Source organism: Micropterus salmoides, unplaced genomic scaffold (genome assembly GCF_014851395.1).
Source record: "Micropterus salmoides isolate LMB-PRFRI ecotype aquatic unplaced genomic scaffold, ASM1485139v1 Ms_hic_scaffold_17, whole genome shotgun sequence".
NCBI lineage: Eukaryota > Metazoa > Chordata > Actinopteri > Centrarchiformes > Centrarchidae > Micropterus > Micropterus salmoides.
The window spans coordinates 19414116-19438673 of record NW_024040817.1 but is presented as its reverse complement, the minus strand read 5'-3'; the positions used below and the strand labels follow the sequence as shown (position 1 = coordinate 19438673).

Below are 24558 nucleotides of genomic sequence, written 5' to 3'. Positions count from 1 at the left end.
TGTGTCGCACGCAAACTCAAACACCGAAATGTGAAAACACAAAAGGGGAGCCCAGGGAAAGGCACAGGAGGAGCAAAGGTTGATTCTGAAAACGTCTTGGCTCCAGCTAGCACCATGACAGACGCAGGCTCCTCGAAAGAGAAAGCAATGAGGGAGAGGAAAGAGGGAGGAAGGGGGAAGTAAGAGACAGAGGCTAACACAGAAATGGTGCAAGAGTCAAGGACTACAGGAAAAACATGTACAAAAGTCATTATAAATCAGAGAGTGAGTGGAAAGGGGGTGATGAGGAAGTAAAGGACTTTTAAGAGGAAGAAGGGGTCAAAAAGACAGTCAGTCCAGTCAAGCTCCAGCAAAAGATTAACTAAGCTGGTTTAAATTTTAACATCTATGTTCGGGTAACAGCAGTGGTTTGAAACACCAATCTGAACCTATTGGTTAACTATCTCCAATAATAGCTCCAGGATACGGTTAAAATGTTTTCCACCATTGGTTCCCACATACCCTTGTATTGAATAACACATGAGGGCCAACTGCCTCTATGGGAAGTTTAATAATGGTTCTACAAAGTCTCTGAATAAATACTTGACCAAGCATTTATCATCACTATGTGACTTTCAGGTTCAGTTATATTTAGAGCCGTGTCAACTGAGTTAAGTGAAAGTAAATTTGCCTTAATTGTACAATACTGTACATACTGAATGGTAGGAAGAGAACTGTCAACAGACACGGCCTACAGTATATTTTCTCAGTGTCTCTCTAAAGCCAGAGGTGGTTTAGGATTTAGGACTAAATTTAGACTTAATTCCAAACCACCTCTGTAACACATCACTCACCTTTGACCTCTCCTTCAACAGACACATGGTCTATACACACAATCTAGACCCGGTGGGCTGAACATGATGGCACTGGCAAAGAAGGTCATATTTTCATGATGTGGTTTAACTTTCCAACTGAAGCATAACATTTGCTGTGTAATGGCATCAAGTCTGGTACTGTCCACATATTGAAAGTACTTCACATTCAGATTCAGACATCTCAGATTACTGCTGAAACAATTCATCCATTAGTCGATTGAAAGAAATGTAATCATTAATGATTTTTATAATCAGTTAAAAGATTTTATTCATTTATCATGAAAAAATATCAAATATTTACTGCTACTATTCTTCCTTTTATATCAATTAGGGCCGCCGCTAATAGTTATTTTCATTATTGGTTATATCTGCTGATCATTTTCTCAATTTATAGTCATAAAAATGCCCAGCATAATTTCCTAGAGGTTAAAGTGATTTAATCAAATATCTTGTTTTGATCAATCAGCAGACCGACACCCAAATATATTACCTTTACCACAGAATAAGACAAGAGAAAGCAGCAAAATCACACATTTGTGAAGCTGGAACCATATTTATTTTTTTACTTGACAACTGACTTAAATAATTAATCGATTATCAAAAGAGTTCCCTTTTCAGTTTCTGTCACTTGACAAATTGACTAATCAATAAATCAATAAATGCTGCTCTAATATCCTTTCTAAATTGAATATTTTGGGGTTTTGGACTGCTGATGTTTTGATTTTGAAAAAATATCTAATTGCGATTATTTTGACTGTTTGACAATTGTGATGTGATTTGCAAAACTAGGGGAATGATCATTATTCTCATTTTCATTGAAAACATATTAAAATGAATTACGGTGTGACAAACAAAGTTGTTTTTCTTGAGTCTCTAGAATATGATGTGTAGGCATCTCTGCAACAGTATTTAAATTAAAATGGTATTTTGACACACATTTCGCCTGTAAATAACAAACATTGTGCCACTGTCATAATAAAATTACAGTAGGCCATATTGTGATTTCGATAAAATTTTGATTAATTGTTCAGCCCTACCTTGAGCGATAAGACATTTTGATAGACATTTTTCACTATAACCCATAGACGAAACTGTTGATAGACAACAAGATGGCATACAGCCTGCATACAGTCTATTCTCCATTTCCCTCCTTAAGAGTTGCGCAACTCAAACCCCAGGAAAGAAGTTGCCAGGTGGAACACAGTGTTTAGTGAGAAACCTCAGCCACAGGTATGCCATTAAAAAAGCCATCTCTGGTACGCATGCTTCATTAAAGTTATCGCCTCAGCGTTCTGGTGCCCTCATTCCCTGTGCCAGCAGAGCAACATTCCCAAGCAGGGAGTTCCTCTCTCTGCAGTCATACTCCTATTCCTAGACAGTGTACAACAGGGTGGATATGTAAATCTGAACTTGAACTTGCTTGGCTCAGGTTTAGTGAAAGCATTATATGTCATATTACATGTTCAATTTCTGGCCTGCAATGCAACAACTACAGGAGGCTTGTGCCAGGTGTTTATTTTAAAGCATCATCTCTGGTGTTATAAGTCAACCCTCCCATGTTTTACTCTACCATCCCCTATTCTTCACTCTCTCTCTCTCTGACACACACCAGCTTGTTTCCCACCATACACTGCTTTATATCTGCTTCTAAGAAGCTTATGGCGCTGCTGGAAAATCCACCGATATCGCAACACACATCAGCACCACCTCCTGTTCTCACTCACTCACACGTAGACACATATGTTCATACTACTGACAAATTGCAGCGGCCGAACACCTGACATAGAAAGTCAAGTACCATCAAGTCAAACCCTCAAGAATCCCAACAATGTGCTGGTGATATTTCAGATAAACAATGCTCACAGCTTAGGGGACCAGCTGTACGGAAGCTGGTTTAATGTTTGTACACAGAACACAGTAATTATTATTCCACAGGTATTAAGCATGGATCAGTGGTTTATCAGCTAAGATGCACATCAGAGGAATATGTAAAACGTCATGCAGGTGAGCAGTGATGAAGTATTAGTAAGACATTTACTCAAGTTTTGAGGTACATGTACAATACGTATTTGTATTTTATGTTACTTATACATTATCTCCACTACATCTAAGAGGCAAATATTGTACTTTTAGTAGTTGACAGCTGTAGTTAGTGTCTTAAATACAAAGCAGATAATCACATTTTAAAATATGATATTTTGTTATAAATTAAACTACCCAACAGTGTATAAAGTAGTAAAATGTGAATCAGTAGTAACATCCAGTAATATAACACTGACTGGGATCATTCTGCCTTCATTGTAAGTTTACTGTAGATGCTTTCAGTACATTTTGCTGCTAATACAGGATTTTCACTTGTAAACATTGCTAGTTTTACTTATTTTTTACAAGATCTGACAGCTCCTTCCACTACTGCAGTTGACTGCTGGCATGTGTTTACCACTTTCTTGCAAAAATTACAATGTAAATATGAAAAGGCTGTGGAAACAAATGTGACAATTCATAGCAGTCATGCTATATTAAAAATTACTAGTGGCTCTTGAACACAAAAAGGACCATCTGTAGTGTGCCAGCGACTCTCAGAAAGCCAGCCAACCCTGCTGTGTCACCTGTCAGTCACAGGTATCACAGCAGGTGTCACAGGTTTTGCAGTGTTATCTGTCAAACCCAAAGTGATGACTAATTGAATGCTGCTACACTGTTTATATTTACTCTCCATCTGCAGCCCCAGTCCCCCCTTCCTGAAAAGCCTGTAACCTCAGGCGACAGTGCCAGCCTCGGCCCTGATATATTGACTACCCTCGGCCACAGCCCTCCTGTCCCGCAGTCCTGAGCTCCATGTTGTCGCTGTCTACTGGTGCGGCAGGACAATAACAGGATTTCGGATTACCCTTGACCAACAAAACGGCTCGACTCCCGACTGCATGTAAAATTAGGAGCACGGTCTACCACACTCACGTCCACACGCACACACAGACACACACTTTGCTTATACAAGCCCACGACTCCCACGTCTACTAGAAACAAACAGTTTAACCATTGGTGGTCCACTCCCTCTGTCATACCTCGAACCGGCCCTTGGTGATACCGTTCATGTCTGCGGCGGCACGTCTCTGCTACAAGCCGCATAGACACCAGTAGAGCCGTTAGACGAACGTCGTTATTGTTTTTGTCGCCGTTTTATTTTTGGTCTGCCGGAGTGCAGGAGCCGAGCTGGAGCTGGGTCCTCACGCCCTCCTCCCCCCCCAACCCAGCCGTCAGCGAGGCCCCTGTCTCCGGGTCAGTAGGGTGGTGGTTGTGGTGAGGGCGTGTCGGTCCGGGGCACCCTGCGGTAACGTTAACGGTCGGTGTCTCGGAGACCAACGGCTCCCCAGCCCGTCTCATCACAGGGCTACCAAAATAACAATAATAACATGGACGCTCTGTCAAATGACTTCACTTCCGCCTCTCCCTTCATCGCGCTGGAGCCAGTCAGCTTGCCTCCCCCAAAAAATCTCCCGAGTTTGCTAAAAACACGCAGGAAACGCCACATTAACGTCCGCTTTCATCTCTCACAGCAGACGCCCCGCATCAAACGCGCGTACGGCGGCTGACACGGACGTTTCCTCTCAATATTTTCTGTTTACTTGCGGTGGAAGGGGAGGGTTTACGTGACGTCATTGCTGCGGGAAAAGCACGCGTGGTCGATTTGTTTTGATTTTGAGGTCTTGCAGAGATTTTTTTTTTTGAGAAATAACGACAACGGGGTCCTTTTTGCTCGCGGCCACCGTGGCACTCACGGGTGTACCCCCGCCGAGACGTGACCTGACACGAACCTGCGGGTCTGAATAAGGGGAAAAAACGCTCACGCATCTGTGAACGCGAGATCCAGGACCAAGACTTTCTCTCCGTAAGAGATGTGTAACACTGTCACAGTAAGGCTTCAACCTGCAGACACACACACCCAAAACAACTTAGGCTGACTTCTCTGTAGCTCCTTCGTTATGTAAACTGCTTATGTAGCAACAGTGGTGGAAAAAAGTAGGCCTACTCCTGTACTGAATTAAAACTAGCAATACACCAACGTAAAAAACGTCACAAGTAAAAACCCTGCATGAAGTATTATCAGCAAACTGTTTTAAAAGTCAAAGTAAGTAGAAAACCTCAAAGTTATAAAGACATTTCTGTCTATAATTGAGTCCTAAAACCTCATTTCATAGTAGGCTACAGTACTGTTTTTAAATTGTTTAAAGATGAAATGAGCACCTGTAACTTAAATAATAAGGCAGGTTGGGGTTGTAAATATATGATTTTAGAAAATCAAATTTTAGAGGGACATATTGTATTTTTTACTGCACTACATTTATTTGACTTATTGATTTATTTGAGCTGTAGTTACTTTGCAGGTAATTTTTCATACAAATTATATATTAAGCTTCTAAAATATGATGCATTGTTAAGTTAACATGTCCCTCTTATCAAGTAATTTAAGTCTTTAAAGTCAGATTAATATCTAACCTGTTTTTAAAGTATTTTTTTATTATGTTTGATTTTTCAGAATATTAGTGCAGCCATTTGTCCTTTTGTTTGCTTGTCTTAAGATACTCTTTGTACATTTTTAAAACAAGTTTATTTATATTGTAAACAGGTTGAAATATTTTTACTGCACTGACAGAGTTGTTTCACTTGTTTTAAGGAAATAAGGTTTTTAAGACTCAAGTACAGACAGAAAATAGGTTTAAATTGGGATTTTGCTGATTTTGCCTCCCAACTGAAAATAAAATAATATTAAAAAGTAGTTAAAATGACCTCAAGCTTAACCGATGCAGCAATAATAAATAATGATCTTCTAATATAAATATATTAAACACTAAAGGGGTCCAAAATGTATTTTTACATAGCTGTATTGCTACTCTTACTTAAATAAAGGGTCTAAACACTTGTCTCACCACTGTCACTGCAGGTTTGGAAGAAAGAGCTGCAGACAGACATGAGTGTGAGTTACACATCCAGAAGGAAATATCTTCACAGTCATTCTCAACACCCCCACTAGAGGGCGATCTTATGCAGTTTTGAGAAACTTGTACTTTTCTTGAGTATTTGCATTTTCTTTTATACTTATACTCCTCTACAGATCACAGAGAAATATTGTACTTTTTGCTTCTTTACAGTGCATCATACTTTATAAAAATGATCATACATTTTAGTGTAAAATCTTAATGTGTAAAGTATCTATATATCTGTAGTGGAATGAAAAGTACAATATTTCATTTGAAATTTAGTGGAGTAGAGGAAGAAATGAACACTCTCAGGTTAAGTACCTCCAAACAGCGGTGTAAGAAGTACTTAGATCCCTTAATTCATTCAAGAGTAAAAGTACTCACTGTGCAGTAAAATGTTCCCGGTCAGTTTAGTGTATATATATGATGTTTCCTGATAAATATTAATGTGTGTGTTGCTTTTCACTGCCGTAGATATTTAAGGTTGAGCTCATTTAAAACTACTTTATATGTCACTGGGTAGCTAATGTTACTTTTACCTAAGCAAAGAAGAGTACTTCTTCCACCACCATTACATACAGCATGCATGTTCCCTCAGGTCCTCCAGAGGCTACAAACATGGCTTGATTACCAACCGGGCAAAGCTGGCACCTGCCTCAGAGCCACATAGCCACAAGTTCACTGGCTTTTTTCATAGCAGACATTTTGACATTTCACAGTAAAAGCACAAGTGTAAATAATAAAACAAATGATGGCTTAATTCCATTATGCTGCTTTGGTTTCGGGGTCCTGATATTGTCACGGCTTACTTGGGCATTAATGTTAGTAATAACACCTTTGCTTTTGCTGCTAAGCCGAAATTCCTGCTGTGAAAACGGCCTATAATAAGGGGAAAGTGTTATTGTACCGTTAACCTTAACAAGGAAAGTGAGGCAGATGTCAGTCAAACTCAGTCATAAACACTCACACTCTCCTGAGGAGAGGTCTAATTAGAAAAGGGAAGTGAAAACATGTGTGGGTGTACTTTGAATGTGTAGGGCCTCATTCTGATCCTGTACTTATGTTGTGCATATTACTGAATGAATTTGTGTTTTATCAGATTGCCACACACCAAATCTGGGGTTATACAGTATAACATTACAGCATAAGAATACAAGGCACAGAAAAAGGGAAGGAGCAGATAAATGCAGCCATAGCAACACAGTTTCTCCACTTTGGTTAAAGGTGTGCAGTAAATAGTAGAATGTACTTGCGGACTTTGACTTGTGTAACATAGGTGTAAATAATTACATTACTGACTGAATTATATTCAGGTGTGCTGGTGTTGTGTATGCGTAGTGGGGCACTGAAATGACAGAGAGACATCCACCTGCACTTTTGCTGCCATTAATGCCAGTTGATACTATTAAAACCCACCAGGAAGTCAGGCTGCATATAAACCCCACCTTCTTCGCTATATTGGCAAACTTTAATCCTAACCATAAATGAAATCATAACCATTTGATTGGTGGAGCTTGTCAGGGGAGGTATGCAGCCTGGCAGCACGGTCTGCCTGCCAGCCACTGATCCTTCACTGAAGAATGTCCAGGCTCCTGCAAGGATTTTCTTTTAGCCCTGATAAAAGTCCCATGTGATATTTAGAAAGGTTTGTTATTATTAAGCTGTTGTTAAAAAAGAGAGGAATGTTGGTGGAGAGAGAGAAACATCCAAACAGAAACGTCAACCTAATTTATGGGATTTATTTGGAATAACTAGAACACAAAACAAATCAGGAAAATGTAATTGTCCCTTATTTTCTCTGGATCCCCCCCGGCAAAGATCAGAAGGCTTCTTCATGGCATAACTTATTTTTTTTATTTTAAGTGAAGAAAATCAGAAACACAAACGACAAAATACACAAAAATATGTTTGAAAAAGTAAGACAAACATAAGATTACTTCACTCTCACCCACATGTGTCTGTCAAGCTACATTTTTTAAAGCCATTTAGTCTTGTTAAAATAAACACAGGATTTGCATTCTGTTTTCTTCAAACATGGCCATATAGACTAATAACTGTAGTTATTACCAGTCATATAAAGTATGTCCAAAGCTTATTAACTGTATTATTCTATAACATAAATATGGAACTGAGATGACACACAAGAAGCACTTCTTGCGTGCCTTTCAGCATGAACACATACATGTTATGTTATGACGCTTAGTCTTTCATCTCCGTGCAACACATTTTCAATCCTTGTGCCACCCCATCTCACTGCGTTGCATGGTAATTAACAATCTCTCATTAAAAGTCAAATTAATTATGTCAGTTCTTTGAATAGCTCCATGCCCTTCTCATCCTGACTCTGCTGTGGCTGGCAGCTCAGTGTTGAATGTGTCCTGATGATCGCAATGACTCCAGTGATGACAAGCAAGGCCGTCTATGTCGAACACATAATATTTCTGTAGAACCTTTCAGATGGGAAAGTGTACCTCAGCTGTTGATATAATATGTTTAGGAAGATAAGAGGGATTTGAATACTGTTACCTTCTGTGCTTCATCCAATATATTTAAAGGTGTATATGTAGTTTGGCCTTTTTGTCATAGTCTGTATTCATTGCTTCCTATTAATTTGTATTTATCTGAGTTTGCTATGTATTGTGAACATGTTTTTGTTTATTTTATTACAGTTTATTTACTATTTGTCACCTTTACTGTATTTACTCTGTTCCCTGTGTTTTTCCACACATGCTTGTTTACTGCAGGTTCAGACACACTGACACACATATGAAGTAAAAACCACATATCTCTATTTGTTTGGTAACTTTAACAGAAGGATTAATTGTTGCTTCATGTTTTGTCGCTGAAACAGCTCTTCTAAAAACACATGGTTTATTGAAAAAGTGCACAGTCACAAAGCTGAAATCTCCAAAGTGTCTATGTTTTCCTGAGCTCATGAAAACATAGACATTTTGGAGATACAGAGTTTTCAGAGGACATGGACACACACACACAAACACACCCCCATATCTCTCTCAAAACCAATTTTCTGTGCATGCAGCTTCATCTCTTGGTTTTTCTGGACCTCCTCACGGAGGTTTAAGGAGGCTGTTGCCGTGGAGACAAAGCCATACCTCCCTCTGTCCCTTGGCTGCACAAGTATGACCAGTGATTTCCTCTGAGTCAACCACACACACCTGCTTTACACACCTCATTCTGACAGGACGTGTCTCACATGGGAAGTCACTGGTCTCACACATACTCAGAGCAATCATAGGGTTAGTGTGTGTGCTCGCATTTGTGTGTGTGTGTTTACTTCCGCTGCACAGATTGTCTAATGGGTGTGTACTAGAAGTCCTGTGAGATTACACACCTGTGTGAAGTCTGCACGTGTGTCTGTCCCCTAACGGAGCCCCCTCACCACCGCACGGACACCTGCAGCAAACATAATTCTCACCAGCCTCTTTGAGATGGTGCAGGTGTGAATCACTGTCTCTCTCCTGCTCGCCATCCCTCTCCCCTCTCCTCCACAACCCCCATCACCTCTCCAGAAATAGCCCCCCGTGCGTGAGTCAGGATCCCAGCCCACCTGAAACTCTCTCATTCAGACCCCTCTGAACAGGAGCTGAAAGCACGAGAGGTGCCCGAGAGCTGGTTGAAAAAAATAATGTGACTGAGATGGAAAAACATCAGTGAGAGATTTAAAGCCACAATGCAGCGGCAGCGCATGGTGACTCCTCTGGGGGAACACAGAGAGCTATGAAAATGGAAAAGCTGGGGTGTGGAGAGAGATGACTAAGTGTGAATCCTCAATAAAGGTGTCACTCCTTAAGGAATTTCTATATCGCTGTGTATTTGATCTCATTTCAATTGTTTTCCCTTCTAAAAATAATTTGATTCCTGTATCCCCCCACACACACACATTCAGAATATTGCTCCTGTCCCACAATGTTGGCAGTTTTCTCTCCTTCCAAACTCACCCATCATCTTTCCTACTGCAGCGAACAGGAAAACAGTCCTTTTCATCTTCTCTCCTCCTTCTTTCCTTTTCCGTCTCTTCAGTTTTAACTGAGATAGAAAATAAGAAGAACTTTCTCATTCTTGACAAAACAATCTCCAGCAGAGGAATGTAACTAAGTACATTTATTCAAGTACTGTACTTAAGTACAATTTATATTCCTTAAATTTCCTTAAAGTAAACTGAATAATGTTGGGGTTTGCAGTATTTGTTGATTGCATGCGATTGTGTCATTAATAAGAATCTGATATAATAAACCATTTTTCTGCAATGAATAATTATATTATATATATATAATTATAGCTTACTCAAATACTTCTGATCATTCTTTTTCTTGAGGGTTTTTTTCAATGCAGTACTTCTACTTGTAATGGAGTATGTTTACATTGTGGTGTTGCTCATTTTAGTAGTCAAGGATCTGAATATTTCTTATACCATCGACAATCTCGCTATACAAGGTCCACTTTGTAGTAGCTTTCAGCAAATGAAGTTGTTGAAGTGTCAAATTCTAATTTCCATTTTTTCTGATTTTATAGACTTCCTGGCCACATTGGCTTAAAATTTGAGACAACCTTGGAAAAGTCAGAAAATGGAAATGTGATCATCTACAGCTCCGTGACAACTGGACTACACAGATCTGCTGAGGAGGATCATGGTAAAACTCCAGAACAGCTACTAAAGAGACAATGAGGCAGATTATTTTATCAATAACTGTTTCCAAGGTCAAGCATGAACTTTCAGCTTCTAAATATTCCATTCTTGTCCTTTGTAGATGAGTACCTACATATTCACTCAGAGGAATACTGCAAAACTCTTGCATGTGATGTTTATGCACATTCAAATACATGAGAGGGAAATATATTGTTTATGTGTAATGCTTTCATTTATAAAAAGCATGTGTGCACATTGTGATAATTTTTATTCTCTGTGTATATAGTTTTTATAGGTTATAATATTGCTTTAGGCTTAGTGGTGGTGTGGATCCTGTATGTGCTGATACTATGTGGGTTGGTTATCTTCACCTGCAGATTCACTGAAACAATGCCTCCATGCTCCAAAAAGCTCTCTATGGGCTATGGTCATCCGTCTTTATCTCCCTTACCAAATGGGACACACACGGTCGGTGTGCGCGCGAGACACACACACACACACCAACTAATAGAGGAAAGCTTGGCCTATAGCAGAGAGGACAATTCATCCTAATTAAAATTCTTATGCTCAAAGGATGAGCTGTAGCCTATTTGAGCGTACCGAACCTGAGGTCCCTTATTAGCCACTGGGTGTTAAATTGTCTTTAAATAGCAATGCAGCGCAGTGGAGTGTGTTATTCTTCAACGCAAAGGCACACTTCCTTACATGTTTAACATTTATCTTTTATCCAGGTCAACAAGCAAAGTAAGTCAAAAGCATTTCTTGCTCAAAGACACTTAAGCGACTTTAACACCCCCTCTCTGTCTCTCTCTACATGCGCTCTCTCTGTAAAGGAGCAGTCCGGAACAGGTGTTATGCCCACCCTCAAGAGTTTCAGCCGTGACGTATTTACTAACGGAGACACGCGAGTTTTCACACCGGCGCTCCAGCTGCTTGCGAGGGCGACTATTTGGGGAGATAAACTGCGCCTCGCTCTTGAGCCGCTCCGACCGTTTTTCTTCCCGTTATCAGCCGCACTTTGTCAACAAGCCTGTACCTTCCCGCTGCTCAGTCCACCTCTGTCCACCAGGAGGGACGTAGCGGGAGTTTGCTCTCCAGCGTCACTTTCACCCGCAAGATTGTGAATTCATTTGGAAGTTTTTGGACACGTTTTTTCCAACATCAAAAGTGAGGTTTAGCCGGAGGCGTAAAAAAAAAAAAGATGCTGGATCGTTGTAAGCGAATTGTTCTATCATTGCTCTCTGGATGCCTTGTGGTGACCTCTGTTGTAGTAAATGCAGACGGTAAGTTTGATATTTTAAACTATTGTAACAGGGGCGTTATAAAAAAGATAGGCTACCACATAAATGATCCAACAAAACTATAGACTTAATTATAAATTCACAATTTGTAAGCTTTTATTTTTATTTTATTTTATTTTATTGGAATAATAAATGAGTGTCACCGAGTTTCCATCATGAAAGTTGGGGTTTGGTGATAACCGTTACTCAGAGCTGGTGGAAGCGCGCGAACAGTTGGCACCTGCTTTAATCTCGTGCGTTTCGTTGGCTAATCGTTGCCAGAAAGCACGTCCCCTCTCAACCCGTGTTTTATTTCTCTTACATAAATATTTCATGCTACATCTAAAACGCCATGTAACGTCTTATAAAGCTGTGCGTAATGGATGTGCGCGTGCAGTCATCTTTACTTCAAGCATTTATAGATGAAGCTTAATCTAAATATTTAGAAGATTTAACTCTTACACATATTGTACATGTTAAACAGCTTTTTTTAGTGCTTTTAGACACCAGCTAATGATGTGACAATGAGGTGATAATGAAAGTGACAGTGTGCTGCTGTGATGCAGTGAATTGATCACATCTGTATCACAGGAGGGGAACAGAGCAGATATCAAACTTCTCTGAGGATCTTCACTCCAGACAACTGATCCTTACAACACAAACATGTTATTTTATCAGCCTCAAAATCCATATATCTGCATGGTCTGCTTTACTGTTTTATGTCTTACATCATCCCAACCTGGAGTCAGTGGTAACTATGTAGTATGGATGCTCCAAAAAATGGGTAGTGCTGAAAAATATGGCTGAGGACATTTAAGATCAAATATAACCTATTTTTAAAACATAGTTTCCCTGAGATCAAAAACAGGCCTTTTAGCCTTCCTTTTCTGATCTCATGTTCAAGTAACCTGCAGGTCTTTTTTTGAACAAATGAATCTGTCTTCATGTAAGATTGAAAACATGAGTGTATGAATATTGTTTAGATTTGGACCAAATAGGCTCTCTATGAATTAGGCGAGGTGTCTAACTCTTACAAACCCTGCCAGTACCCAGAAGCTCACAGGTCGAATGTCTACATCAGTTGTCATAAAAACGTAATATAAGAGGTTATAGAGGCTTTCCTCTCACTCCCTGCTGTCTCTCTTCTCAGGTCGAGTGTTCGTTATGGACCTGAGGAATTCCTCCGGCCTGCAGGGCTTCAGAGATGCTCAGCGGGCTTGTGCCTCACGACATTCCCGCTTGGCCTCATCAGAGGAGCTCCGTTATGCTGTGGTAGAGTGCCACTTCTCCCCATGCACCCGTGGGTGGCTCTACGGAGGAGCAGTGGGGTAAGAAAAAGACATGTGTATGTACTTGTGCATGAGGGTCTTCATTGTTTTAAGGGACATGTAGGGAGACTTGAGGTTTCTGGAGATGTCAAAGGTCATTTTGGTGAGTGCGCTTCTGTGTGTGTGACAGAGGTGAATGGATGAAAGAGAAAAGAAGGAAAGGCAGCAGTGGCAGTTATAGAGGGAGTGGGAAGCTAGAAGAAGAGAGTGACACATTTCAGGGGGGAAAGAGAAAAAGGAGAGAGGAAGAGAGGGAGAAAGACTCCTCTGTTCCTTCCTGGAGCAGGAGGGAATTCTGAGCCGGGGTGTCATGTCGACAACTGCCTCCATTTACACCTCTCATCTCCACAGCTTTCAGCACCCAGGGACAGCAACAGACAGACAGGCAGAGAGACAGCTGATTTATATAGCTTAAAGAACATCGTTACACAGTTATAGACAGGTGTTTGATTGACAACTTCGATGCTTAGAAGTATATGCAGAGGATAGACAGAAAATGTACTGCAGTGATCCTGGTGGTGACAGGTGATGCGTATAGTGCAGGGTATATGTTGCTCAATAACACACAGATTTTTTTAAGTTGAGCTGAAATACTTTCCTGAATTTATCAAAAGTTATAGTACATAAAGAATAATTCCTCAAACATGTTATTTCTGTCTCTCTTTAAAGCTGCACTTTAAGCTTAATTAAGGACAAGCATAAAGAAATAAGAAAGATAAAAGGAACAACAAACAAAACAGGGGTACAAAGCCAAACTGTGCTTAAGCTGAATGCTGATGATAGAGAACTTACATCCTCACAATGACAATGCTAACATTGTTTAGCAGGTATAATGTTTACCATGTTCATTTTAGTTTAGCATATAAGCTAACATTTGCTAGATTTTGGTTCTGGGACATCGTGGGGAAGCAGTAAATATAAAAAAAAATTACTATGAGTTCTTTAAATGGCACAAAGATCTTATCTTCTAATCTAGAACTTTCCTTAATCCCTTTGCTGGCCCAATGTTGGAAACCCGGATCAGCTCTCCCAGGAGTGAAACTCTAGCATAAACTCTGGTTATACTCTCATATATGAATAAGGCCTGACAGAGAATGTTTTTCACCTAGAAATTTCCACGCCTCATACCAAATGTTGATTGTATTATAAACAAAGGGATTCTTTGTTTGCTTTCTTAGTTTCTTGATATCAGCTGAATAAATGTAGAGTCTCAATCTCCATCCATGCAGGGAGAGAATCAGGGGTAAAATAGTACATAGCAATGCAAAGTTGAGCTGCCCGGTAAAACCATTAGAAATCGGGCACATGGAGCCATCTCGGCCATACAGAACACCATCTATCTATTGATTTTGTTATTGAGTCTACGATAGTAGATAGTTAGTTTAGACTATCTGGTCAATCTCTGGCACAATATGGATACCAAAATATGGAAAAAAGAAAAGCTGTTCTTTCCTCACGCTCCCTGCTCTCTATGTCTTGGCCAGTGGACAGCTTTCACACCCGCTTACCATGTTTCACAGCGTATCACCCATCTATGGGACTTTCTGTCTTAAGTTCATGCCCCCCTCCCCCCTAACGTTTTCCACCTGGATTCGCCTTATCCTACTTCTGTGTTGGTGAAGAAAGTAATGTAAAAGCAGACCAGAGGTGCTTCTCTGTGTTATATCACAGACATTTTATCTCTGTTATTGTTTCTTCTTCTTTTGATTTGTTCCTATATGTGACCAGGATTTGACACAACACAGACACACCTCCTGCCAATCACATATTTCAGAGCATGCTGACGGGACATCCTTCTTCCTTTCTTGCCGGCTTCTTGGCTATAGTGTCTCCCATACAGTCCTGTCTGTTGAGTCATCACATATACAGTACAACCTCTCCCAGTTTTTATGCAAAGGTCAGGAGCTCTACACCTTACGCTACACTCTAAGGATAGAGGGGGTGTTGTATGCAGCACATATTCTAAACCTCTTTAGAAAAAAATCTTCTCCCCCACATCTGCTGTCTGCCACTTAACTGTAATCTTTCCATGTCATTCTATATTTCAGGGGTTTCTGATTTTCAAATTTTAATTCTCATCCACAAAATCCACTCCCACTCAGTTTCCCTGTAACCCACTCCCTCTTATCTCTCTCTCAGTCTTAATTGTTTGCCTCACCTCTGCACCCTCACAGGTGAGCAGAACATATCACAGAATTTCAGGGTGTTTTTGGAGGCTGTCATGCAGTACAAGCAGGGTAGTCCGTGAAAGATCAAGTGGTGTGAACTATGTTGTCGCGTTGCACTGACATAATGTTTAGGTCTGTTGCGTAATAACAAGTGCTTCTCAGATTGACTCTCCCACCTTAACGCCTTCCTCTTACCTGTCACTCATAGATCTGCTGCCCCAGTGACCAAACACAATACCAACAGTCTGAATTAACACTCAGTTTCATACAGACACAGACGTACACATACCTTTGGGTGTTCCCTTTAATAGTTTTGAGAAATGGTTGTTTAGTCAGGTGAATTGTTCCCTGCCCCTGCGAAAGGTCAGTCTCTCACTCTCTCTCTCACACACACGCACAGATGCCTGCAGGAGCTGCAGTTTAATGTAAAAACAGTCTCTGTGTTTTTTTGTCTCTCTCTGAGTGTTTTGTTGGCGATTTCGCTCTCTCTTTTCTCAGACTTTTGTCCTTATAAGCTGAAGTTAGCATGGCACAAGCATGCGGTATGACTCACACCACTTCTCACAGTCTCGCTGCACTGCCAGTCAAATTCTTTCCAATTACTGATGCTTTGATTAACTCTGTTACACAAGTGCATACACACACAGACTCACACACATGTCTGGGGCAGTACCTTTCCCATTTAATGGCTTGATAAGTAATATTACCAATCAAACCTGTCATTAAGGAAAAGTTTAATATGTCTCACTTTTAATCACATCTTTGATTGTTGACGGGAGCCGCAATGGGAACATGATTTGATGGGTCTGGGAAGTTTGAGTCATTCTTATCTGGTGCTATGATGCTATAAACCTTAATGTGGCAACAAAAATAGACTATTTACTCAGCATTTTTTTGCCTCTGCAGCTTGTAAGCGTTGTGCACTGAGCTCATTATTCATTTGCTCCCTGTGGAATGAGTATAATATTAAGTCCCTAATGTTATGATTGGGCTATATGAAGTTGGCAGTAACTTCAGGCTTCTGCATGGGAACATCTATTCGTAACGTGCCATAGTGAGATAATGTTGTGCCACAGGCTACAACTGCTGATACTGCACCATGTTCCTGGACACTGATGTCATGCTGTAATAATATTTGGATAAGTAACGAATCAGAGCAGCAAGTACTGTACATATCTGTCCGTGAGTGTCACCATGTTAACCATATACATACTGGATATAAACCAGAGTTGCAGCTTCACATGTGAGCTCTCACTCACTTTTATCAGTGACATCTCAGTGTAATTACTGGTAGAAGACATATTCAGATACTTTACTTACGTAAAGTACCAGTACATTTTTGGAATAATACCAATTACAAGTAAAACTCCTGCATTCATAATCCTACTTTAAGTAAAAGTACATTTTTATCCACTAAATTCACTTAAACTATCAAAAGGATGTGAGTGTGATGTAATGTAATGAGAGTGTGTTAAAAGTAACACACTAGGTTTAATTATGACCACCCTCAATCCTAGAGTCCCTTAGGGGTGCTTAAATGCTTCACTGTAGGCCATTTGCTCTCACAATCACATTGTAATTAATGAGTGTGTTTGTGTGTACGTGAGTATCTATCTATCTATCTATCTATCTATCTATCTATTTGCAGGACCACGGTGTGTAATATTGTGGGGAGTGCACTGAAAGCTGTGGACGTGAGGACAGAAAATGCCACAGAGGACGCCACACACATGGACGCCTTCTGTATCAAAGACAAAGGTCAGTATTTGTGTGTAGTTTCCTGAGATGTGAAAGAGGCCCTCTGTCCCTGCGTTGCTTCCATGTACACCTCTACCTTCAACGTGTGTGTGTGTGTGTGTGTGTGTGTGTGTGTGTGTGTGTGTGTGTGTGTGTGCTTGTCACTTATATATTTTTACTCATACCTGTATACCTCATATATGTCGTTGAGGAATATCTGAGCAAGTGATGCGTATGTGATGACGTAACTCGATCCATGAATGTATTTAAGCCCTGACGGAGCTGAAGCTAAATTCCACACACCTATCCCACTGGCATGGATCTGTGAGGGGAGGGGGGCCAGTCAGTGGTTGGTTTTGGATCAGACTATTATTGGATGCCACCCAGAAGAGTACTCCAGCCCTTCCTCATAAACAGTAGAGCTACTGTGGCTGTTTATACATATACTACACACCCTGAGGTGGGAACGAACTCTCCGCTGTAGGAAAAATCTACAGGACAGATCCATTTAAAGTAGTGGAGGCAAGACACAGCTTCATAGTCAAGGTTATGGCTACCATTATGGATATGGTTATGATTGGAGGTATAAGGTGCCATATTAGCACCATTATCAGGGAAACAAACAATACATGTAGTTTAAAGATGACATTACAGTAAATTAAATCAATTCTGCTTGCTAAAAATTGTTTTTGAAGACCATTTAATTTTTTTTGCATTTTTAATACTGTAAGTGCTGTAAACTTTACATCGCAACATGTTACAGGCAGTCGCTATAATAGATCACATTGCACATGGGATCTTCCTTTATTTTCTATAAATGGATATTATTGTTGACAAGCCACACTGTGAGGTCCAGCAGCTCTGGAGCTTTCAATCATATCACAAGGTCTTTGGAGTTTGTAGAGTTCTTGTGACATTGTAGATGTTCAAATGTCCATACATTTGTAAAGCACTTTAAAGATAAACAATTATACATTATTGTTATAACATAGCAACTATACATTATTGTTGTGTTAGAATGCAAGAAGTGTACATTCATTTGGTGCTTTGATGGGAAAGTTTGACATCCAGCACTGCAGAGTCAGCTGTAAAGTCAGACACAGGTTCTCCAGCTCAAGCAAGATTAAAATCAGTCTTGGAACTGACAACCGTTGTCTACATGGAAGGAAGGAACATTATTTGTTTTGAAAAATGTAAATGTAAACGATTTTAATTTGTAGTAATTAGTAATTGGTTAAAACCTGCTAATTAACTTTGTTTTACAGTAATGCCACTTTAAATTCAGTAGTTTCTTTTGAAAATATTAGATCTTCATTCTGGAAAATTAACACTTGATTTTCAATGTTTAATATTATAATAAAACAGCAGCTGAATGCATTATTAAAGTTTTTTCATTTGGGGATGTAAATAAGGGGAAGTAAAGAAGATAACAGAAATAAAATATTGTGTAGCAAATTTGAATGAATCAACATGTCATTTGTCAAATAAACTGTGTTGTCTTGGTATAATTACCATGAATAATAAGACCGGAGTCAAGCAAATACATAGCATTTATCTCACCCCAGAGGCATTGTTAGTGGTCATGTTTGTCAAAATTGCAGCCACTGCTTCCTGTCCCATGAGACACTCTTATCGCTTTCTGTTTACAAATGGGATAGTGTTTCTGTAAAGCTGGATAATAATAATGAGTCATGTTTCTTTAGCTGCACTGTGTAGTATTAAATAGGGGTCGCATGATCTTTACCTAATAGTTTGTTTAACAATTTAAAACATTTATCTTCCATTTTGTGTGTTGAATGTGCTTTTTTTTAGATTACATGCATCTCTGTTTGTTGTTGACAGGTGTGCCGTGTGGTGACCCTCCATCCTTTCCTAATGCCCGTCTAAAGGGGCACTCAGGGTATGAGATGGGAGATGAGCTGCTTTACACATGTGTGCCAGGTTACGTAATGCCCAGTGGACGCAGTGCCTTTAGCCTGCTGTGCGACAGCTGTGGAGAGTGGTATGGACTGGTAGAGATATGTGTCAAGGGTAAGAAGGAGTTTAAACTGTTGGAGAGTGGGACAGAAATGGAAAGAGGCAGAAATAGACCCCCTTCGGTTCATCCTCTTCAAAGCTTCGAGCTTTGACCCAGACAGAAGGCCGCTATGAGGTCAGCCTCCTCACCTCTTGCTTATTAGCTCCCATTGTTATGAGGCCGCCCGTGCTTGATTCCTGGCTTTTGAAAAACAGAGTCTCAGTTGTGAGTTGGGTTGAAAATGGCTGCTATTACACCTCAGTGTGACCTGCCATAGTGTGACCCAGTGCATAGCAGAGAGAGAAGGGGGCAGGAGTTTTCTATAAAGGCAGAAGACCCCAGGCCTGTGTCCATGGTTAGCTAACAGAGTCTTAGTCATGTTTGTGCTCTTCAGTACTTGTTCCTGACCTGTCAAAATGATTTAAAGAGAAAATACATTTCTGTTACACATAGGTTATATTTATTTTTTTCTGACTTCACTCTAGATTGTTCTGTTTGGATGGATATTTTCACCTAGTCAAGCCTCAAAAAATCCTTCAAGTCTCAGTAAATTCATTTGCTTTCTTATTGCGAGTTAGATTAGAAGAGTGATACCGCTCTTGCTGGAGCCACGAGCTGGTTAGTTAGTGTAGCTTAGCATAAACACTAGAACTAGGGGGAAACAGCTGGCTTGGTTCTGGCCAAAGGTGACAAAAATGGCCTGCCAACACCTTTAAAGCTCACTTATTGACGTAGTTTGTTTAATCTGTTCAAAAAACTAAATTTTGTAAAACCAAAATGTTGTAGTGTTAAGGGGGGTTAGGTGCCAGACTATTTCTTGGACGGGAAAAGTCACTTCCTGAAGTCTCTGCTGGATGCCTGGCTACTTGAGGTTGACAAATGGCCTTCAGAAAGTCATTTCTTCTGGCCAGGAAATTATGAGAGGTGATGGTAGGCAAATTTTATTTTACCTTTAGCTAGGCTAGCTGTTTCCCCCTTTTTACAGTCTTTATGCTAAGCTAAGCTAACTAGTGGCACCTTTATATTGAATGAAATTAGAATGGCATCGATCTTCTCCTCTGACTCTTCCTAAAAGTTTGGAGACCACTGCTCTAAATTACTTTGACATTGTCAGAATGTAAAAGTTGTCTTTGAAGCGTCATTGCACATGTCTCTTTGTTGTTTTTTAGTTGAGTTGTATGAATATGAATGTTGAGATTTGATGTAGCTTTGTCACCTGAAACATGTGCTTGTTTTTGTGTCTGCAGATGAGACTGAAAGTCATGTAGACTATGAGGACAAGTTCACAGATTCCTATGGAGAGGCAGAGCGCCACAACGAAAGACCACAGGAAGCTCACGGTGAGGTGTATGAGGAGGTGCATGGAGCTGCATACCCAGAGGGGAAAACCAGCCAGGAGCAGCAAGAGACGAGCTTTAGTGTTGATATGAAGGAGGAGCATAAAGACCAACATGGAGAGCATGACGTGGAAGGAAAGGTGATTGGTAGAGAATCAGAAGGAGCTGTAGAAGGAGGAGAAAAAGACGATGAACGAGCTGTGGAGGACTTTATTGGCTATACGAGTTGGGAGCAGGAGAGGAGGGAGGTGGTCACTACTGAGGCAGCTGCAGCCACAGAACCACCTGTCTCTCTTCTCTCCCAGAAACACCTCTTCTGGTTCCCTTCTGAGGCCTTCCAGGAGGAGGGACAACCTGTCTCCAACAATCCAGTCACACAGACTACACAAAGGGCCTCAGGTGCCCAATCAGAGGAGAGCAAAGAGCACGAGAGCCAAGAAAGGCCCCAGCGTCCAGTTGATGTTGATGACCATGATCATGAGCCAGACAGCTATGATGATCATGACACAGGTGACCAAGACGATCATGACGACAGCCACCACGATGATCAAGATGACCGTGACAGTCACCAAGAGGAAGATGATCATGTGAAGCATTACCCTCCAGCTCAGCATGATGATCTGGATAAACGGGACCGCCACGAAAATCATGACGATCGTGATGACCATTACGACATGGGGGAACACGAAGACGACCGTGACCATGTTCGCTATGGAATCCAGGAGTATGATGACCGAGATGATACTTATGATGAACATGAAAGCTACGAAGATCATGACGATGTGACTGACGATGTTCGTGGTCGAGAACACCCTGACGGCTCTGAGGAACATCCAGACCACGATGACCATGATGACGGTGAGGAGCATTATGATCAGGAGGAGGATGATAACAGCCAGTACACTGATCGCGATGATCACAAACATGATGACCATGACAGCTATGACGATCATGATAGCCATGAAGATGTCGATGACGGTCATCGGCATGCAATCTTTTCTATAATAACAGGTGAACGTCAGAACGTCACTCACAAAGCAGGAGGAGGAAAGGTCACCACAGATGAGACCTGGCTAGACGGCTATCCTGTGGTTCAAGAGGAAACAGAAAATGGTGACTCCACAACGGAAAGGGTAAGACCATTGGATAGAGACAGAGAAGCTGATGTCAGGACAACAGACAGACCCAGTGAGGTGGAAATTCGGAGATCCGTTGCTTACACTAGCTTACCAGAGGTGCCGAAGTCTCCCACCACAGAGCCTGCCTTAGAGCAAGGGGGAGTGGAGGAGATGTGGCCTGGCTTCCTCCCCACCGCTGCTCCTTCCCCTGACCGCTCAGACCCCTCAGACTTCCCCTCATACTCCGACACCCTGGACTTTGACACACAACAAGCAGCTCCCACCCAGTCCTGGCTGGGTGATCTCACTGAGCACCCCTTCCTCGATCACCACCATGTGTACGAAGGTGACACCTTCACCGGAGCCACGGAGGACCACAATCTGCCCGGTGAGACCGGCGAGAGGGGCGAGATGGAGGGAGATATGGGGGAGACAATCTGTGCTGGTGAGAACTGCCCTCCCCGTCCTCCGAGCTCCTCCAGCCGAGGTCCTGTGGTGGCGGCCATAATTGTGGTGATGTGTGCTGTCGCCGCGTCGGTCATCGTAGGGGTGTGGTGTTACCGACGGCAACAGCAGAAGAGCTCAATGTACGAGATGAATGGGAAGGGCCAAATTCAGACCAGACAGGGCCAACAGATAGAGATGCAGCAAAAGGTGTAAGAGCGAGAGATGAGGAAAGAGGGACACTAACAGAGGACTGAGACATTTGGGAGGGATGGGAAGATTCGGATGAATTTGAGAGGAAAGCACAGCCCCTCATCTTGCTAGAAAATATTTAAAGATTTTGGGTAGGTATGGAAAGATGAGTTAAGTCACAGCCCTGTTGTGAAGAGCAAAACTTACGTAACAGTAAGAACTGATGCTTAACTTAGTGAAACAAGATGGAAGCAGCTCTGCCTGTCTCTCTCATCGTTTTTAAGGAATTTTACTCATCTTTGTTATACCTAACCATTATTTTCAAAGCTCTGACATGTAGCTGAACAGGTGGTGGGGCTGTGTCTGGACTAAACTCAACTCAAGGAACTGAAAAAAGGAGATGACCATGTAGGAAAACCACGAGAAGACATGTCTCCCCGTCTGAATATATGAACTGAGACTTCAATCTCCAAAGCTCTTGGACATTGTGGTAAAGATTCTCTGTGTTACCTTGCTGTTATTTTTGTTTGACTTCATTGACTTCTCGTTTATTGTTGATTTAGCTGTGTTGTTCTTGATTCTCAATCTTCTCTGTTTGGCTGAGTATTGTGTCAATAAAAACCAGATTCCACTTGTTACTCCACGACAAGAGCGCTGACGTTTCGGATAATTACAGCAGATTTGGGCAGGTGGTCCCAAATGAATGACCAGGCTTCTGTCAAACCAGCATGAACAAATAAGAAAGTATGATGATGATGATGATGATGGTGGTTAGATCAGATGAGAGAGTTGAATGAACGGTACGCAGGGAAAGGTGTGAGGAAGAAGGATGACAGTTGAACCATTTTAAGATCTTCCTGCCTCTGTTGGTTTTGAGAGATGTGTCCAGCTAGTGTGTGTGTGTGTGTGTGTGTGTGTGTGCGTGTGTGTGTATCAGGTCCGTGTAATCCGCCAGTCAGCGGTACCTTGTGTTTGCAGATGGCGTTCAGACCTACCAGAGATCATACATTTTGCGCTGACATGGCAACAGAGAGAGGAACTGAAATCACAACCCATTGTTATAGTTTTAATTTAAACGGTTAGTAATAGTCTGATTTCCTTACTTGTGCTCTGCTCTATTTGTCATGATAAATTACCGTAAGAGAAGTTAAAGAGGGTTATTTGGACTTGGGAAGGATTTGTTCAGTTAACATCTGGACCAGGTATTATTAGTTGTTGATTGTGAATTCAGACAATTAAAGAAAACTGTGATATATGTAAATTCAGCTTGGTTAGAATATCAAAATTACTGTAACTTTATAATTTTTTTTTTGTGTCCAGCCCTAGTTCAAAAAATGAAAGATTTTACAGTGTATTGTAGCTGTGTTTGATTCTGTGATATTTACGCTGTTGCTGTTCCTACTGTGTCAGATGCTTCAGAGCAGGTTCAAATATTAAAATAAAAAAGCTCATAAAAAGGCACAAATGTAAATAAATTCAAATAGCCATAAGAGGATTGAATATTAGATCAAATTAGAGTGATGTGTAAAGACTACAATATGAATTGTAAGGCAATAACTTAAATAGAAAGTGCTTCACTTGTAATTAATATCCATCAGTTGATGGTGGCTTGTAGACAAGGCATTTTATGGTGTCATCAGTCATGAATGATCATTTAATTTTTCCTCACATGTTTCTGGTTTAACATCCGGCGTTCTCAGCTGATTTCTAAGAAGGTTTTAATCTAGTTATGTAATAAGGATTTGTCATGTTTGAACTGGTTATGTGAATAGCAGATCATTTATTTACTTCAAATTGCATAAAAATAGTTCACCAATCTTTTTCATTTCCATATTGTGGCGTCTGAAACTGAATTGTCCTAATGTGGCGAGGGCATGGGAAATAAAGTGCCTGTTGTCTATATGCTTCTGTAAATATGAATCTCTAACTGTAATAACTTGCTGTACATACTGTAGCATTACTGGAGTGGTTAAAATAAATTTGACGTATGTTTCTTCACCAAGACAGTCAAGCACAGTGGACAGCAGACATAACTTCTTCATGTCCTACACAGGGTCAGCACATCTCCATGTTACTCAAAATCTACTGCCTTTTACTTCACCTACTATTAGATGCTGCTGTTTAAACATCAGGTACTGTACACGTAGTAGGATAAATAAAGACCACATTGCAGATTATCAAGCAGTGATCTGACTGGTGACACACCACGATCTGTGCCTAAAGACCGATCGCTCTGGGACTCTGGGGAGTTATGTGCAAAATCACGACACATTTGAAAGAAAGAAAGTATTAAAAAGAAAATGACTTTTTTTTTTACTCATTCACATGATGCTAATATTTATCCACATGTTTCTTCTTCATCTCAAACAGCCTGATGTGTGTGTGTGTGATATCAGGATGAAATGTGTACTGTATGTGTTCTCTAAGTCACAATAAACTCATAAACGTGGTTTTAA

At 40.8% G+C, this 24558-nt stretch overlaps 2 protein-coding genes across 5 annotated transcripts in view; one reads left to right on the top strand and one right to left on the bottom strand.

Moving 5' to 3' along the window:
• The window catches only part of fbxl2 (F-box and leucine-rich repeat protein 2), a 16570-nt gene extending 12215 nt beyond the window's left edge, over window positions 1-4355 (bottom strand). For both annotated transcript variants that reach the window (XM_038724982.1, XM_038724983.1), the window contains exon 1: window positions 3920-4355. In XM_038724982.1, coding sequence (XP_038580910.1) covers window positions 3920-3949 — 30 coding nt within the window. In that variant the 5' untranslated portion in view covers window positions 3950-4355. The remainder of the gene's footprint in view (window positions 1-3919) is intronic.
• susd5 (sushi domain containing 5) lies at window positions 1717-24558 on the top strand. Of its 3 annotated transcripts, none has more exons than XM_038724978.1 (6): window positions 1717-2858; window positions 10367-10485; window positions 12912-13089; window positions 16906-17015; window positions 18837-19025; window positions 20259-24558. In XM_038724978.1, the coding sequence occupies exons 1-6, from the start codon at window positions 2824-2826 to the stop codon at window positions 22124-22126; spliced, it is 2499 nt and encodes an 832-aa protein (XP_038580906.1). In that variant the 5' UTR covers window positions 1717-2823; the 3' UTR covers window positions 22127-24558. The 3 variants fall into 3 exon arrangements, with proteins under 3 accessions (XP_038580906.1, XP_038580909.1, XP_038580907.1); XM_038724981.1 differs by lacking the exon at window positions 1717-2858 and adding an exon at window positions 4403-4768; XM_038724979.1 differs by lacking the exons at window positions 1717-2858; window positions 10367-10485 and adding an exon at window positions 11394-11764 and having other exon boundaries at window positions 20259-22126.